The sequence below is a fragment of the Hemiscyllium ocellatum genome, chromosome 19 (genome assembly GCF_020745735.1).
Source record: "Hemiscyllium ocellatum isolate sHemOce1 chromosome 19, sHemOce1.pat.X.cur, whole genome shotgun sequence".
Taxonomy (NCBI): domain Eukaryota; kingdom Metazoa; phylum Chordata; class Chondrichthyes; order Orectolobiformes; family Hemiscylliidae; genus Hemiscyllium; species Hemiscyllium ocellatum.
Window position 1 is genome coordinate 27,424,622 of NC_083419.1, and position 19,641 is coordinate 27,444,262.

General features: G+C 39.3%; 1 protein-coding gene across 5 annotated transcripts in view; it reads right to left on the minus strand.

The window, feature by feature from the left end:
- The window catches only part of grip1 (glutamate receptor interacting protein 1), a 465,375-nt gene that overhangs the window by 114,233 nt on the left and 331,501 nt on the right, over positions 1-19,641 (minus strand). For all 5 annotated transcript variants that reach the window (XM_060839771.1, XM_060839770.1, XM_060839775.1 and 2 more), the window contains exons 2-3: positions 14,175-14,255; positions 299-434 (exon numbers count right to left, since the gene is read on the minus strand). In XM_060839771.1, the coding sequence (XP_060695754.1) occupies positions 299-434; positions 14,175-14,255 (217 nt within the window). The remainder of the gene's footprint in view (positions 1-298; positions 435-14,174; positions 14,256-19,641) is intronic.

Below are 19,641 nucleotides of genomic sequence, written 5' to 3' on the forward strand. Positions count from 1 at the left end.
AAAACAATTTCATGCAGTCTGTCACTAAAGCAATTACATTAAATTATTTTGCACACCAACAAAAACATTTGGATTTTATGACTGTCTTGCAAAAAGACGGCTCAATTATGGAGCAGATACATTTTCACCAATTCTGTTACAGAAAACATTAGAAATTTTAGCAGACAAAACATTTGAGAAGAACTCAGCATCAATTTTAGAATGTATTATACACAAAGCCTGTATGAACTCAGTGAAATACATCTCAAGTGCAATCTCACATCACCATCTGGTAATGTTTCACAACAATTTTGGTTACCTCGCAGCAATTCCTCCAGGTCGAAGATTGGATACTCTGGGTTTCCCTTCCTTGTCTACTCCACCTGATACTGTAAGCCCCAGGGTACTGCCTTCCTTCTTCATCAACTCAACTACAGTTTGACCTTTGAATTCCTCTGAGAATAGAACACACCAACTGTTAAAACTGCTCAACTCAAAGAAAAATAAAAATAACATCCCAAAAACATGAGGAACACAGAGCCTAATGAAGAGAGATTGCTGAAATTAATATCAGTAGGGAAACAGTTTTGGGGAAATTAATGGGATTAAGTTCCCAGATGAATTCCCAGGCTCAATAATCAATATCTCATATTACCTAAACAAGTCACCGTAAACATTGCTAACTTGGACATTAGTAATGCCTTTGACAAGGTTCCACTTGGTAGACTAATTAGTAAAGTTAGGTCACGTGGGATTCAGGGTGAGCTTACTAACTGGATACAAAATTGGCTTAATGGCAGGAGACAGAGAGTAGACATGGAGGGCTGTTTTTCAAACTGGAGGCCTGTGACTAGTGGCGTTCCACAGGGATCGGCACTGGGTCCACTTTTGTTTGTCATTTATCTATACATAATTTGGATGAGAATATAGAAGGCATGGTTAGTAAGTTTGTGGATGACAACAAAACTGGTGATATAGTGGACAGTGAAGGGCATTATCTAAAATTACAAAGAGATCTTGATTAATTGGGTCAATAGGCTAATGAGGGCAGATGGGGTTTATTTTGGATAAGTGGGAGGCATTATATTTTGGTAAAACAAACAGGGGAACAACTTATACAATTAAAAGCAGGGTCTTGGGTAGTGTTGTAGAACAGAGAGACCTAGAGGTTCAGGTACATCATGCTATGAACACATATAGATAGGGTGTTTAAGAAGGCATTTAGAACACTTGTCTTCATTGTTCACAACATTGAGTATAGGAGTAAGGACATTATGTTGAGATTGGACAGCACATTAGTGAGGTCTCTGCTACACTACTGGTGTCTATTTCTGAACACCCTGTTATAGGAAGGATATTACTAAGCAAGAGAGGATTCAGAAGAGATTTACCAGGATGTTGCCAGGAATGGAAGGTTTGATTTATGGGGAGAGATTAGATGGGCTGGGACTTTTTTCACTGAAGCGTAGGAAGTTAAGGAGTGACCTTATCAAGGTTTATAAAATCACAAGGGGCATAAGCTAAGGCTAATGGAAGGCATCTTTTCCTTAGGATGGAGGATTTCAAGACTAGTGGGCATATTTTTAAGGGGAGAAGAGGAGAAGAGAAAAGGAGAAGATTTAAAAGACAGGAAGTGTATTTTTTTTTGTTCTGCACAGAATGGCTTGTATGTGGAATGAACTTCCAGAGGAAGTGGTGGGTGCGGGTACAGTTACAGCATTTGAGACATTTAGATAACTACACGAAGAAGAAATGTTTGGAGGGATATGGCCCAAACACAGACAGGTGGGACTGGTTAGTTTGGGATTATGGTCGGCATGGTCTAGTTGAACTGAAGGGTCTTTTTCCATGCTGCGTGACTCTATGACTCTAGAAATAGCAGATGTGCGAGGCGATCCATTTTCCAAAATTCTATAGATTCTGAAACAATTCCCATGGATTGAAGGGTAGCTAATGTAACTCCACTATTTTAGAAGAGAGAAAGAAAAAGCAACAAATTATATAGACTGATTAACTTGACATCAGTAGTGAGAAAAATGCTGAAGTCCATTATAAAAGATTTAATAGCAGAACAATTGGAAGGTAATGACAAGATTGGATAGAGTCAGCATGGAGTTAGAAAGGAAAAGTTATGCTTGACAAACCTACTGGAATCTTGTTTGAGTAGCGATTTGGATAAGAGGGAACCAGTGAATGCGTTACTCCTAGACTCTATTGTTCCAATGCACACCTGTACAAATTGAGCGAGTGGGCAAATTCATGACAGATGCAGAATAATATGGAAAAACGAGGTTATCCACTTTGGTAGCAAAAACAGGCATGCAAATTATCTGAAATGTTGAGAGATTAGGAAAACATAAATGAGACCTTCTACACCAGTTACTGAAAGTAAATATGCAGTTGCAGCAGGTGAAGGCGGCAAATGGTATGTTGGCCTTGAATAGAGGACCAGGGATATCTTGCAGCGATTATACATGGCCTTAGTGAGACCACTCTCAGAATATCATGGAGCAGTTTTTGTGTCTTTAGCGGAGAAAGGACATTCTGGTTATGCAGTACAAACAGTGTTTCTCATACGGATTCCCACATCGGCAGAACTAACATACAGGGAAAAGACTGGATCAGGTGAGGCTACATTCACTAGATTTTAGAAGAATGGGATTGCAGGGGATCTCATAGAAATCTATAAAATTCTAACAGGATTAAATGGGGTAGATTCAGGAAGGATGTTCTTAATGATCAGAGCATCCAGAACCAGGGGTCACAGACTAAGGACAAGGGATAGGTCTTTTCGAATAGAGATGAAGTGAAATTTCTTTTACCAGAGAGTGGTAAGCCTCGAATTCTCTGCCACAGGAAATGGTTGAGTCCAAATCCTTAATGACTTTCAAGAAAGATGCAGATGTTGTTTTTGTTACTAATGGGATTAAAGGATATGGGGAGAAAGTGGGAGTAGGGTACTGAGTCGGATAATCAGCTATGAATGGTGAAGCAGACTTGAAGGGCTGAAGGCTTACTCCTACAACTATATTCAATGCTTTTAATGTTTCCAAATGACAAATAGAAAGTCACTAAAATTGATCATTCACTGGGGAACTGTTCTAAGAATACTTTGCCCAAGTGATCATTTTGCATATGTAAATATAGATAAGTAGTTACCCCTTGTTGGGTAGACAATCTGGGTTCAAATTCTAACCACCATTAAGGTATGTCACAACAAGTTGATTAAATTAATTAGATGGTAGCTTCCAATTGGCAATGGAAAAGACGGAAGCCCAAGTTTGTCTGAACCCAAATCTGCACTTGCACATCCATAAGGGGTTTCTGGACAATGGAAATGAGAACCCTGGTTATTTTTCCACCATTAAAACTAACTGCTATGGTATACCATTAAGCCAACTCAGAGCAGGCACCAAACTGGCATATTCCAAGCCCATGTGACTCAGACTGTTCACTGGTTGAATCTGCTGCACAACAACAGACTAAGACATTCTGTATTCATGTCTTAAGATGATTATCAAAGCAACAATGCGATTGTCTAGTAATAAATAATTGAACTTTTGTTGAAGTAGACTCAAAATTTACATTAAAAACTTTTGTACTAACAATGTGCAGACATTAAACTTTGCTTGATAGAATGAATTTCTTGGGCTATTCCTATTACAAAAGTCAATAAGAATCTAATGATACCTCAATTGACATTAAGACTTTGTTCCTATAATAATTTTTGTACAAGGCCTGGTAAGAGTTTGACTTAATGAAGCAAATGTACTGCTGATACTTATCCCAATTGTATACTGCATTTGATTCCAGCGTGTAAACCATGGCTCAATTGGCTGCACTCACCTCTTGAATCACAAGGTTCTAGGCTCAAAGCCAAATCCAGGACTTGAGTATAAGACACAAGGCTGATGTTTCAGTGCAATACTATGGGAGTGCTGCACTTCTGGAAGTACAGCCTTTCAGATGATGTAACAAATCAAAGTCCTCTCTGCCTAATTAGATGCACGTAAATAATCCAATAGACAACTTTGAAGAGCAGAGGAGCTAACCTCACGTCCTGGCTAATATTTAATCCCTCAATCAACATTACAAAAGAGAAAACTGTAACCTAGCCAAGGCTGCAGTATTTGGGTTTTGTTGTTGGCAAATTGGCTGTGACATTTCACGTACTGCAGTAAGCACCTAGACTTCAAAAACGTCGAATTCTCTATTCCTGAGATGCTGCCTAACCTGCTGTGCTTTGACCAGCAACACATTTGCTACTTTGTTTGACTGCAAAGCACTTTAAGACAACCAGTGGTCAGGAAACTTGCGATATTAATGCAACCATTTCTTTTCTTTTTAGAGCCATCAGCTTTAGCTCTTTTGTTTGGTTTGTGAATATACAGCAATGTCAGGTGTGATTTGTAATCCCATACCAGCTGAAGTTACCATGAAGATTTCTCCTTCACAACCTCTCCCCTGCCTGAAGTGTGGTACCCCTCAGTAAACCACCGCCACTCATCTCTCTCAAATGGGAGAGCAACCCTGTGATCTGGTAAGGCCATGGTGGTCTATTTTTTAAAGAGGAAGAGAAACATTTAAAAATAAACAACGTTGTGAACTGTCTGCACTGGGATTAAAATGGAATATTTTGTCTAATTATAAATTAAATCTAAAACAGATTCCACTCGCAGAAATTTACCTGTACCTCTACCAATGTCATCTATTGTATCCATTGCACCTGATGTGGTCTCCTCTACATTGGTGAGACAGGACGCCTTCTTGCGGATCATTTCAGAGAACATCTCTGGAACACCCGCACCCACCAACCCCACCGTACTGTGGCTGAACACTTCAACTCTCCCTCCCACTCTGTTGAGGACACGCAGGTCCTGGGCCTCTTCCACTGCCAAACCATTACCACCGGACACCTTGAGGAATAACGCCCCATATTCTCCTTTGGTACCCTGCAACCACAAGGGATAAAATGTGGAATTCAACAGTGTCCTCATTTCCCTTCTCCACACATTATCCCATTCCCAAGTCTCCAACTCAACACCTTTCCCATCTATCCGCTCCACTCCCACCTCGACCTATCACCTTCTCCCTCACCTTCATCTACCTATCACTTTCCAAGCTACTTTCTCCCCAGTCCCAACCCCCTCCCCTCCCATTTATCTCTCAGTTCCCCGGCCCACAAGCCCCATTCCTGATGAAGGGTTTATGCCCGAAACGTCGATTCTTCTGCTCCTTGGATACTGCCTGACTTGCTGTGCTTTACCAGCACTATACTCTTCAACACAAACAAATTCCGGCCAAACCTACATTTAAAATGGAGGGGAAAACCCCCTGCAGTCACAATTCGTTCATCTTAACTTCCATCTACTTTCTGGAATTGCGTAATTTGTTTCTCCTTGCAGCAGCACCACCCCTTTTTCTTGCTCATTTCTGTAAATTCGGCAGAAATCTGTGAAAAACCTTACTACACAATAAAAGTCGTAAAGAAAAAAAAACAATGAAACTCCTGACCATTCTCACACCTGTCTCAAATTCATGCTGAATTCATTCAAAGTTTAATTTATTTTCCTTACTAGCAGAGAAGATAGATTAAAAAGAGTTAATAAAAACTGTGGATACAGTGTTCATCCATGTTCACTGCAACAATAGAATCTGTATAATGGAATTATCAGATGTAGTAGGAAAAGGAGAGGAAACAGATACAAAAAGGCTGTTAAATGGTTGTACAAAGTTAAAAATCAAACAACACCAGGTTACAGTCCAACAGTTTTATTTGGAAGCACTAGCTTTCAGAGCACGAACTCCACACCCACCTGATAAAGGAGCAGCGCTTCGAAAGCCAGCGCTCCCAGGTAAACCTGTTGGACTATAACCTGGTGTTGTGAGATTTTTAATTTTATACACCCCAGTCCAACACCAGCGACTCCAAATTGTTAAAAGGTTACTTCATAAAGGTTGATCTGGTGCGGAGAGAAACAAAGGGGAGTTCTTTGCTGAGGACTATTTGTCCTCAGTGAGGCCACAAGTAGAAGAACATTGAATCCTTGCTTTGTTATCTTGTTGGATAAGATACACAAAATGGCAAGAAAGTTGATCAAAATAAACCTCAAAATAAATATAGCCATAATTGCAGGTGTGGTGTACAATGAAAGCAATGGAAGGAATATTGTGCACATTTACTCTGATGCTACATTGATAAATGTTTTGCAGTTTGGAAAACAGTCTTGAAAATTTTGGGATTTTGTTTCAGATCTGGTGAGATCATCTAAAGAGAAAACACCAAAATTATGAAGTGTTTTGAAAAGGATGGTAAATTGGTTCCAGAGATAGTGAGGACATGAATCTTAGAACAATCAGAAAATAAATTAGGTGATTGCTTTTCAAGTAGGGACAATGGATGAAATATGGAATTTATTCCTAATCCATTAAAAAGGGAAATTGGGGAAATTATAAAATTACTTGCAAAAGTGGAATTTTAAATCAAAGCTGTCTCATGTGAAGAAAAACACAACACATTGCTTCTGTTCTGTATCAGTCACTGGTCCTAGGAGGTAAACTCACATTAATGAAAGATGTAGAACAGCAGTCACATCAGAAGAAATAGGAGAGCAAACTCTGAATAAAACAATCTGGGCCCATCTTCTGACATGGGTATGGTGTGTTGCTTTCAACCATATTTATTTATGAGATGCAATGCCAAAGGTTTATGGACATAATTTACGTTTAAAGATCTGTTCAATGTTGACAGTGTTGCTACACATGAACGTCAACCTTGTTTACACTTGCTCCCTTTTTTCTCTTTTGCCTATCTCCCAAATACAGTCAACGGTAAGGCATCCATGTACAACATAGATAAAAGCATCCACACACTACATAGAGATAAAACAAACTATTAACATGGATGGCAAACAGAAATTTTATAATTACTTAGCTCACAACAAATGTCTGAGTCTAAAGAGATCTTTACTCTGTCACTAAGAAATGGCAATAAAACAACTGCAACGTCCTCCTGGTAAACATCAGCACTGATTAAACAGCACACTGCAACGATATATGAAAAACAAAAATAGAAAGCTTTGCAATAGTATCACATTAGAATCATATTTTGGGGCTTGTTATGGGATGTGTGTATTGGAGCATTTGTTAGTGGTGATGCACTTCATAATTTAAGCTCCAACTAATGAAGGATCCAGAACAATGGCAAGGAACTTCCTTGGAGCTACCATGATTTCAGATGGATTAGTCTGCAGCGACAATGCCACTTACAGCATTTGTTCCACATTTCCAGAGTACTAATGCCCAGACTGGGAACAGCTCCAAGGAATGTCCTAGAATGTGTTGTATTTGATGTATTGGCATCTGCATGGCCAAGATTGTATTTGGCTGCATAGTATCTCCTGAATAACAGACAATATTTGTTAGACCTAATACAGAGTTTGACAAGCAGCGGATATGTTTCTGCTCATGGCTGAAAAGTCTGACAATTTTAGGATACAGTTTTTTTTGGGGAAAGTAAGGACTTTTTTTGAATGCCTTTATTTGTTATTTGATATTGCTAAGTTGAATGCTGCCATTTTGCTACTGTATCTCTGGCATTCACCTTGGCTCCATTTTTGGATAAAGATGGAAAGAGGATATCATAAGCTGAAAGGCTCAGGCAGAAGCAGAACTGGGCATTGAGGAGGTTATGATTCAGTAGGCAATGAATCCTTCCATCATTTACTGATGATTGGCAGACTGGCATTGGCCAGATTATCATCATCCTGTGCTTTATAGATAGGAGAGAAAGGAACATAATGTCCCATATTGCAAGATGGAAGCTGTGCTGGAATAAGCTAATATTCTTGCCCACAGTTAGATTCAATTATTCTGGTTCTGACTGGTGTAGTCAATCGCTACTAAATTTCAGGTAAAGCGCACCAACTTAGCCAGGTAGATGCATTTACAATAATGAAGATTGTGTAGGATCATGCAGTTGGCGTGCTTGGCATAAAACATATACAAACACTTAGGCCTCACCAGTTACATTCACTTGCTTGGCTGCACGAAGTTTGTAAATGAGGATGCTTTTACTGCTTCCTCCAACTCTTAATTGGGTGGTTACCTAACACCATTCTTGTCTGGGTTTCGTAGAGCTACAAATTTGAACTTGCTATCTTACGTTGTTAATCTAATCATAACCATTAGGCTACTATACCCAAGTAATCGATTTCCATCTTCATGTAATAAAATTCCTGAAATGCTTTTACATCAAAAGTACCACATCAATGCATAACATTATTTAACTGCCAAGAATGTCCGGACAAAATAATGACAATCAGAAATAGGATTTTTTTTTATGGCAGCTTTTACAATCAAAAAGCATTCTTTGTTCCGTTGACTGTTCCACTGATAATTATTCTAATAGTCATCAATCAATTGCATTATTTATCCTCAGGGGTGCAATATATATCAAATCAACAGGCGAGACAGAGATTTTTAGACAACAGCAATCACTTTTGAAGGAGTTAATGTGACTGATATAACTTTATCACGTTATGACAACCTTCATCATAGATCACAAAGGATTTAAATGTGATAAATCACCAGGCTGTAAATACAAGTACTACATAGCTAGGGAACATTGATAATTACCTGCACTACTTCAAAAGGAGGAAATTGTAATCAAAGCTTTTGTAAATAGGGGCATGGGATGCAAAAGCAAGGAAATAATTTATCAAACAGCAGTTTGCCTTCAACTAGAGCATTACACTCAATTCTAGGCACTGCACTTTAAAAAAAAGTGTATGAAAACATTAGAGCGGGTACATGGAAGATTTTATGAGTAGCGCTGGGGATGAGCAACTTCAGTTGCAGAGACAGGTTGAAGTAGTTTTCTTTGGTATTCATTTCTGGGATGAAGTCATCACTGGCTAGGCCAGCATATATTGCCTATTCCTAATTGCCAGAGGGCAGTTAAGAGTCAACCACATTGCTGTGGGTCTGGAGTCACATGACAGTCTGACCAGCTAATGACATTTCTAAAAGGACATTAATGAACCGGATAGATTTTTCCCAGTAAGAGTCTAATGATGACCACAGTCAATCAATTCCAGATTATCATCTAGCTAAGCATGGCAGTTTCCTTCACGAAAAACATTAGTGAACCGAATTTTGTTTTTTGACAAGAGGCAACGGGCTCGTGGTTATCGTTTGACTCAGAATTCCAGATTTTTATTGAATTCAAATTCTGCCATCTGCTGTGGCAGGATTCAAACCCAGGTCCTCAGAACATTAGCTGGGTTTCTGGATTAACAGCCCAGTAATACTACCACTAGGCATCACCTTCCCTATTGGAGGTTGGAATTGGAGTTGTTCTCCTGCAAAGAAAAGGTGAAAAGAAGCTTTGAATATGCTGTTCAAAATTAAGAGGGGCCTGGATAAAGAAGATAGGAAGAAACTGCTCCCATTGGCGGAAGAGTCAAAAACCAGGTGACTCATTTAAAGTGACTGGCAAGTGAACCAGAGGTCAAATGAGGAAAAACTATTTACGCAAGAGGGTGGTTAGTGTTGCATAATAATTAGGAATCTTAAAGTGCTAAAGCTGAGGGGGATGTCATATGGGCTAGGCACAGGAATGACTTAGAATCTTAAAGGAGTGAGGCTGATTGACTTCCTCATCGATTAACATGATGGACATTGTTAGAGAGATTAAGTTATATATGATTGCTATCATGCAACAAACTACATCTTCATGATAAGAGCTTCTCAGGAGGACAGAAATGCAATGGAGAGAGATTGGAAAGTGCTGATGTTCCTCGGGACCTACGTGTGTTTATTCATCAGTCATTGAAAACTAATAAACAAATGCAGCAAGCAATTAGAAAGACCAATGGTCAGTTCACTCTTACTGCAAGACGATTTGAGTACAGAAGTATAGTGGTTTGCTGAAATTATACAGAGCTTTGGTGAGAGTAGTGTGTGCAGTTTGGTCTTTTTACCTAAGAAAGGATATACTTACCATAGAGGAAATACAATTAAGGATTGCCAGACTGATCCCTGGGATTACAGGATTGAGGAGACAGGCCATTATGCTCTCAAACTTTCTATTCAAATCTACAGATTAATATTCATTTTAAAAACAAAAGAGGTTCCCAAAATTCTCACAGGGCATGATGCGGTGATTGTAAAAAATCAGTAATGACAGTGTGGTCTCCCAAGTGCCTCTCACAGGGGGCACAGCATCGAGTTCGACAGGTTGATTCTCCCGCTCCTCGGATGCTGCCTGACCTGCTGTGCTTTTCCAGCACCACATTCTTGACTCTGTTCTCCAGCATCTGCAGTCCTCACTTTTTCCACAGCATTGGGATAAGCAGTACATCAGTGATGAGTAGAAATTTCATCATTCAGATCTTTGAAATATTCTGTGGAAATTTCGTCATGGAGTATGACAGAGGTAATAACATTTCTAGACATTAATGCTATCAGAGGGTAGGAAGTTAGCATGAGAAAAGTAATGTTGAGATATAGGATCAGCCACAATTTAGTTGAATTGTGCAGCAGAGTTGAAGGACCAAATAATCTGCGCCTGCTCTTATTTAAAATGTATGATTAGCAACATGGAAAGTAAGAGGCTCAGTGGTTAGCACTGCAGTCTCACGGCTCCAGGGACCCAGGTTCGATTCCAGCCTCGGGAAACTGTCTGTGTATAACTACAAATTGAGGAGTGATAGATTTAAGATAGGCGTCAGAGGCAGGTCCTTTATGCAGAGAGTGGTAAAGGTGTGGAATGCCCTACCTTCTAATGTAGTCAACTCAGCCACATTAGGGAGATTTAATCGATAAGCACATGGATGATTTTGGGATAGTGTAAGGGGACAAACTGAGAATAGCTCACAGGTCGGCACAACATCGAGGGCCAAAGGGCCTGTTCTGCGCTATATTGTTCTAAAAACTGCAAAAGGATCAGTCATCAAAAATATTCTAATTAACATAATGCAGCAATTCAATCAAAAGAAAGCTTCACCCATGCCTGGTAACATTTCCCAGGATGTGGTAATAGTTTCTTGTCAGTCACTCTGATGTTAAACCTTACTGTGGTGCTTAAAGAGATGGAGCAATTGTAGATCAATGAATGACAGCCAGCGCTCAACGTAATAGCAATGCATGGGACAGACAGAACAGAAATCTAGAAATATTTCCTTCACAAACTCTGGAAGCAACAGCTATGATTTTATGCATGCTAGGTAAGTATTTGAAAGTACACACACACACACACATTAGAACCGAAGCATGTCATGGCAAGGTACAGAAGTCCTACTTCTGCAAAGATACCTGCTGGAATTATGAAAACAATTACAAAAAGAATGAGAAATTGTTATGGACCACATCAAGGAAAAGAAAATCTCCTTAATGTTTCCAGTGCTGGAAAAGGACATAAATACTTTAAGCTCAGTGCAACCATTTTTAAACCTTCCCCCAGTTTAGAACAATGTTTATGCGTAAGCATGTAACTAGTGCTTACTAAGTATGAAGTTTGAATTTTTTTTTTACAATCTGTGAACATTTGCATTCTGCAAGTGCTCTTCCATCACAAGCCTCAGGCAACAAATAAACAATGACAAGGCACAATCTTTTTCAACAGCAAGATAACACATCATATCAAAATGCTAGCTTCTGTTAGCACCATTGCTTTCCCGAATGAGCAAAATTAAGCTCCTGCCATTGTCAGATTTATTTTCAAAGACTACTTTTATTGGCTTACTATTAATAATTTTAGACTGCTAGCACATCACTATAAACACGTGTCCCACAGCCTGAGAATGTGCATATATATAGACCATCTGGATTCAGCCAGTAGACTATAAATAGTCATTTGGTACAGTGTACAATACTGCAACATTTTATCTCATACAGCCACTCATATTGTGGATGTTGACATAGAAATTGACTGTTGAGGCCTTCAAATGTCCTTCGAAAGATGGCAACCAACTTATACATGCCAGGTTTAAAAGTAAGCCACCAACATCAGTGTGGATAATGGTCATCTTTGTCACCCCTCATACAGGGTTTGGTCTGTGTAGGCATGTTTTAAATTCCTATGCATCTTTGCAGCAGAGCCAGTATCACCTGTTTGATCCTTCGCTTATGGTTAAAAGGTGAAATATTGAAACCAATTACTGTTACCGATACAGCATGTCATGGCTGAAAAAGGGGGTCATTGCTGACACATGCAAAAACGCATTCTTCCAAAAAATAATGGGATCACCTTTTAAGCCACAATCTAATCAACGTACAATGTAAACCATTAACCTGCAAAAAATTGCTTTCAGTGTCATGGAATTTCCAGTTTTCCATGAGAAATTTGTCAAAATTAATGCCAGAATCCATCAGATATTAGAATTATCTACTGAAACCAATGCCTTCTTTATTTTAAGACGACAAACACTATTTTGGTTAATACTTTAAAAATATTCCATGAAGCATACAAGTGACATCAAGCCAAATGAAAGAGACAACAAATGGGCAACCGACCAGAGGTTAATGGAAACAGATTTGAAGAGGCTTCCAATTGAAGGCAGAGGTGGAGAAGGTTAGGAAAGGAATTCATAGGGAGCTGAAGACAGACCCATCTTCCAACCTCTCTAATGTTCCAAAGAATTTTTAACTTTTCATGACTTAAACTTCTTTTTTGATCAGTTATGCATCTAAGGACTCATTTAGATCAATCAATTCAAGTACATCAAGACAGATTATCACTCATTTAGTGCTGAGAGACAGACAAGAATTTCTTTTAGGTTAACTCACAGCAGGTTACAAAGAATAGATGACTGCAGTTGATTGTTGACCCTTATTATTGGTATACCAGAAATTCTGAGAACTGAAATGTGATCAAAATTTAAAGTACCTTCAATAAAAATAATGCTGTTTTAAGACGAGAAGTAGAAGAAGGGGAAGATCATGCAGCCCATGGAGCCTGCTCTGTTCATTCAGTTTCAGGATAAAAGAGGCTAATGATTCAAGATTGAGATGAGGAAAAACATCTGACCTCAAAAGAGTTGTGAATCTTTGGAATTCTACACTGCAAAGGGTTGTGGATATGCCAACTCAAATTTATTGAGGGCCGACAGGTTTTTGGTCTCTCGGGGAATCCAGGGATATGGGTAGCAAGTGAAAAATTGCAGTTGACACTATAGGCTGGCTATGTTCATAGCGAGTGCAAGTATCTTGGCTGAAAGTAGCCCAATCACGTTTACCTGAACAGTATTCAGTCCACAGTAGTTGGATAAAAATATCAATTATGTAAGTTTTAGTAAAGCTGGCAAAAGACAATGTGTCTTATTGCATTACCAGACTCTAGTAGAAGCAATAATAATTTTTATTGCAGCAATTCAGGAACAGTCAATAGTCGCCTGTGTTTTCTCTTTTACTTTGCAATTGGAACCTCTGATATTTTCACACAAGTGAAAGTTTAGAAGACTTCTTTTCTCCCCAGGTCAAGTCCAAAGAGAATAAAAGACGAGATTCAAACCAAGAATGAAAGGAGACTCTTATAAATTATATATAACCCAATAATATCATAACCACTGTACAGATATCTGTCTATAGAGGGCTCAGGAGGACCAAATTGACATCTCAAGTACTGCCTGCTCTTTTTAAAGAAAATAACTTTCTGAAATAACAGATAAACAGGCTAAATAGAAGATTAAGTGGCATAGGGGAGTAAGGCTGTGGCAGAAATCTGAAGTAAAACTAAAATGATAAAAATAAGGATTCTTCATTAATTATTCCCAGAATGCATGAATAAATCAATGTTTCATGATTTTGTTCCTCCCTCTAAACCTAGCTTTAACAAAATCAATAGAAGAATAAAAACAAAATGCTAGAAGTGCTTACCAGGTCAGAAAGCATCAATAGAAGATTATTTATGTAGAATTCTCAGAAGTGAAAGAAAGCAAGGATACAACAAAAGAAATGTCACTATTCCTCATTAACTGCTGGTGATCCTATCACTGAGGAATCACAATATTTGCCAAACTCCACAAGAGAGTACAGCACAGGCTAAGGCTCTTGTAGAAGGTGCTTATTACAGAAGAGTACCATGTTTCAAACCTGTTTGTGGGTGATACGTAAAAACATCCTCCCAAAGGAGCACATTTGAAAACAGGCCTGAGCTGCAGTACAGACAGCCAACACACGCAGATTAGACTAACCTGGAATACTTTGTCTTCTAACTGCCAAGGTGCCTTCGGAAGCTTTTGCTGGGTTTGTAGATTTGGCGTATGGTCCCTCATCTGCAAAATAAAAATGTTGGATCTGTCTAAAAGAATTATGGAAAGGAATTCTTTGTTGGAGAAAACCACTCTGTGAACAACATCGTATACTAAGGTGACAGTCACCAAAGCCTTCAGATTATCAGAGCTTGCCCAAAGTGCCTACAGATCTGTAAGAGCCAGCTCTGTATTCTTGCTAACATTAACCTAGTAATATCAAAACATGTGTGGTTTCACGTTTAAGTAATCAGCAAGGTAAAGGGGTGGAAAACAGATTACTAATGACAAAGAAATGAATACTAAATTATACTAGTTTCACTGTCCCCCACGAGGACCACCAAGACCAAAACGTCATTGCATATTACAAGAAGCACTGCACCACTACATTTTATAAAATTTATATTCAAATTTCAGTGATTTGAAGACGGTAAAAGACGAATTGCCCATTTTGAGAAGAAATGTTACCTACCTCAGACACAGCACATAATACCATAGGTCTGGTAGAATCAGAGAGAACAGTTAACATTACAATTCTGAAGAAGTGATAATAAACTGTTTCTCTTTCCGTAGATGCTAAGATTTGAATTTTTTAGTACTTGGCTTTATTGCAGCTCCCCAGTATCCAAAGTACCTGCAGTATTTTGCTTTTATTTTAGGAGAACCTCCTTTCTCAGTCAGGACGAACAGTTTAGAGATAAAGCCAATTTGCTATCTACAGATCTAATTTTTTTAAAAATTAGAGGGTGAAATGAAAAAACATTCTTTTGGAAAGGGACTCCCTTATCTGTACATCAACAATGACACAATGAGGACTGAGCTAACCACAGCTAAACAAGCATGCCTTCAGGCACTGTATTCTTCAGTATGTTGAAAACCAGCTGTAGATTCAACACGTGAAATGCATGCAGCCCTCTATAGATGGATCTGCTACCAAATCTACAGTGAAGTCTCGGTTTGTGACCAGGTGCCTACATTTCTTGAGATGTTTGATTCAAATAACTAAATTTCAGATTCTTTCAAAGCAAGTGCTGATCGTGACAAATGCCTGTCCAAAAAGAATTCTGCTTCAATGCCTGAGATGTCAGATATCCCAAAGCTTTGCTCCATTGTGGACGTGGGATTTCGGCTGTGAGTACAGAAACAGAGTTTAGTACTTCAAAATACCAGCTGCATATTTACATGCAACACGCTTTCATGGTCATCCTTGCTCTGTAGTTGTCCTCCTGTCTCTGGTTTCAGGTGCCATGGTTTGAAGTCCCATTCCAAGCATTTCAGCCTTTAACCAAGTTTTTAACATTTCAGTACAGTACTGAGAATATGTAGAATTGTTTAAGATGCTGCCTTTTTGATGCAAAGCAAAACTAAGGTCCTGTGTGCCTTTTCAAAGAATGCAAAAAAGATTCCAAATCACTGTTTTAAAGAAAAGCACCAAATTCACTGGTGTCCTGGCTTACATTTATCCAAAAATGAACAGAACAAAAACAAATTAATTGTTTCATCATCTCATTGCTCATTGTGAAAACTGCAGAGAGAAGCATTTTGGACATTCTTAACAGAGGAGATAGAGGAGGGAAAGAAAGTGAGGGCATGTAAGAGGCAAGGTTTACGAAAAGAAAAGGAAACAGCAGTTAAGACAACTGAGTCTGCACCACCAATAAGATCATTGCTGACCTGTTTTGTACTCCTACCTCTCGAAGTTGTCATTGATCAGAAGTCCAAGATAGATTGAAATACATTCAATAAGCTCTGAATATATTCAATGACCCAGTCTCTGTGGAAGATCATTCCAAGAACTAGCAGCTCTCAGAAGACATCCTTCCTCATCTGGTCTTAAAACAGAGACTCGTTTTTAAATTGTACCCTCAGGGTTTTTCATCTTCTCATTAGACGAAACATCCTGTCAAGACCCTCAGAATCATATGTTTCAATAAGATCACCCTCATTCTTCTAAACTCCAATGAGTACAGATATTAAAAAAACTTTCCTCACAAGCCAATCCGCTCATTCCAAAAATCAGACTGTAACCATATTCTTTAAAGGTGCCCAAAATTGGAACCACACCATGTATAGTTATAACAAGACATTCCCACATTTATACTGTATCCCTATTTGAAACAAAGGTGAACATTCCATTTGCCTTCCCAATAACTTGGTGCATCTCCATGCAACTTATGCAAGAAAGATACCCAGATCCTTCTGTACTGCAGCACCCTGCATTCTTGCTCTTATTGATGTTCTGGTTTCTGGTTATTCCTGCCAAAGTGGTCACCTCCCCTGTATACTGTGGTTGCCAAAATTTGTATCCTTTTGCAGGCTCTTTATATCCTATTTGCAACGTGGTTTTCTCCCAAATTTTATATCATTAGCAAATTTGGCTACAATACTGTCAGTGCTTTGCTCCAAACTATTAACATAGATTTCAAATAGTCAGCTGGAACATTTCCAGTATCTAAGGAATTTTATAAGATTCCTACCAATGCATTCACGATCTCTATAGTCATTTTCTTTAAGACCCTAGGTAACAGGGCATCAGATCCAGGGGACTTGACAGCCTTTAATTTCCTATTACGTTTTATTGAGTGACTATGAGTGATTCAAGTTCCTTTCTCTCTTTTGCCTACTGGTTTTTCCACTATTCTTGGAAGCTTTTTGTACATTCGACTGTGGAGACAAAGGTAAAATATTTGTTCAAAGTCTCTACCGTTTTCTTTGCATTCTTTTGTCAATTTCCCAAACTCACTGCCTTAAAAATCCAACATTCAGTGATGTTACTCTTTTGCCTTTGATATAGCATGAAAAGCTTTTATTTTATTCTACATTTTTTCAAGTTCTTTTCTCGGGCTCCAGTGTCATTTTTTTTAAGTCATCCTCCAATTATGTCTCACATTATCACAATCTCGGAGTTGAAAAGCAAGGCACTGGAAAAGCACAGTAGGCCAGGCAGCATCCGAGGAGCAGGAGAGTCGACATTTCGGGGGTGTGCGCGCGGTTGGGGTGTGGGGGGGATGTGTCGGTGTGGGAGGCTGTGGAGGGTTGAAAGTTAAAGAGATAAATTGGAGGGTAGGGTGGAGCTGGGGGAATGGCAGCTGGGAAGGTGATAGGTATATACAGGTTTGGGGGTAATGGTGTTAGGGTGGAGTGGATAGGTGAGAAGGAAGATGGACAGGTGGGCATTCAAGAAGGCAGTGCAGAGTTGCAGGGTTGGATCTGGGATGAGATGGGGGAGGGGAGATTTATAAACTAGAGAAGTCAATGTTGATGCCGTGTGATTGAAGCATCCCCAGGTGGAAGATGGGTGTTCTTCCTCCCGTTGGCAGGTGGCTTGGATTTGGCCTTGGAGGCAGCCCAGGACTTGCAAGTCTTTGGTGGAGTGGGAGGGGGAGTTGAAGTGGTCAGTTATGGGACAGTGAGAAAATTTGGTGTGTGTGTGTTTAAGAGATGTTCCCTGAAACGCTCTACGAGTTGGCGTCCTGTCTCCCCGATGTCTGGCCTACCATCAATCTTTGAAGAATTGTACATAGTTTCTTTCAATTTGGTACAATTCTTATCTTGCTGTTAACCTTTGGTCATACTTTCTCTACCACTTTACCTTTTGAACTATTTCCCCAATCTATTTTAACCAACTCAAACTTAAATAAATGCAATCACAAAAGATATGAAGTTTCAGATACTAGTTTCAGACCTAAGTAGATTAAACATGAAATTTAATCATGTTATGGCCCCTCTTACCCACAGTATCATTTACTGAGGTCACTTTTAATAATGAATCTGAATTAACTCCACAGAGGCTGGTATCCAATCACCAAGCCACCCTTTAGTTACACATGGAGAGTCCTTGACACTGATCAAATCTCCTCAAAAGACAGCCCTCAGTGAACAGAACCTCTGACATAAACAGAACCTGTATATTCTGTCAGCCAGGGCTCCCTGACTGGGTCCGATTAACAGCCCAAGTGAGAGAACACATACTCTGTGATGTCCACCTGGCTGACCTATAATCAGGATACATATTTACACCTGATCAAGTCAAAAATCATCTGATCTTTTATTACTCTAAATAAAAGTTTGTATTCTAACCAAATAACTCATTCTCCAGGCAATGTCTTTCTTATAAGCCCCTATTATTTCTTGATTCATACTCTAATAGTGTAGCTAGTGTCAGAGGACCTATACAGCAGTCCCACCAATGATTTTATTTCTTGGTCATTTCTATCTCTACAGAAATTGAACCATTTTTTGATCCTCCAAACCAAGATCATTTTTCTCTACTGTACTGATCCAATCTTTCATCAACAGAGGTAATGGTCTCCTTTTCCTTTCTTTAGTCCTTCTGAAATGGCAAATCGCCTTGACTATTCAGGTCCTTCCCACCAGAGGTCATTTTGCAACCATGTCTCTAGCATCTATCATCCTAGTCATTTAAATTGATTTGCATTATCAACTCATTCAAGTGCATATGATTAGTTAATGAAAATGTACATGACCATTGTTTCCCATTCTGTTTGTGTTCTGACCTTATTACTGGTGCACTCTTGGTGTATGTGCGCTCTGTCACACGTTAGTACCCTGTGCTAATGACTTAACCTTTTCTCCTACTCTTCCAAACCTCATGAAAAACCAAACTACCAACTGGCTCCCATCCCCATGAATAGTGAGTTTACAGCTCTCTCTCCTGTGGTGGTTATCTGATTGACTAGTAAACCAAATCTAGCACAACTCAAGTGAAAGTTATCCCAACAGTCCAGCACAGCTTCCCCTTTTAATCTTCCCAAATATTGCAGCTGCTGTTCTATAAATTAAAATGCTTTTAACAAACCCTACTATAACTAATTTCTGTTTACTCCCCTCAGTTTGCTCATTAGCACTGCAGTGCCTGCTCTGATTTACAGATGATGCAAGAATCCGTCAGGCAGTTGCAATGACAGAGGCTCCTCCATTGCAACCTTCTAGCTCTCATTCTTGCCCTCTACTTATAGTCGCAACCTCCTGTCCCTCACAAACAGGATAAATCTTTAATACTTAATCCAAGGGCTGTGACTGCTTCCTGGAAGTGAATGTCCAGACAACATTACCCATCCATGATTTACCATAGTGCCTGACGTGTGGAATCAAACTCCAAGTTCTTCGTGCTGCAGACACATAAATTAGATGTGGTTACCATGGGTCTCACAGGTTTCCACTTCCTCCAAGCTGGAGGAACGTAGCACCCTGAGCCTTGTAGGACAACAAGGGAGACATGGGAGTAAAGCCACAGAGATTACGTAAAAGGTGAATATGAGACTTCAACTGAAAGACAGAGAGTCAATGGCAGTCAATAGGGTATGACCACAATCAACTGCAAGGTAGAATTTGGATGAGCTTGAAACTGGGAATTTGGAGGCTAGCCAAGAAAGCATTTAAATAGTTA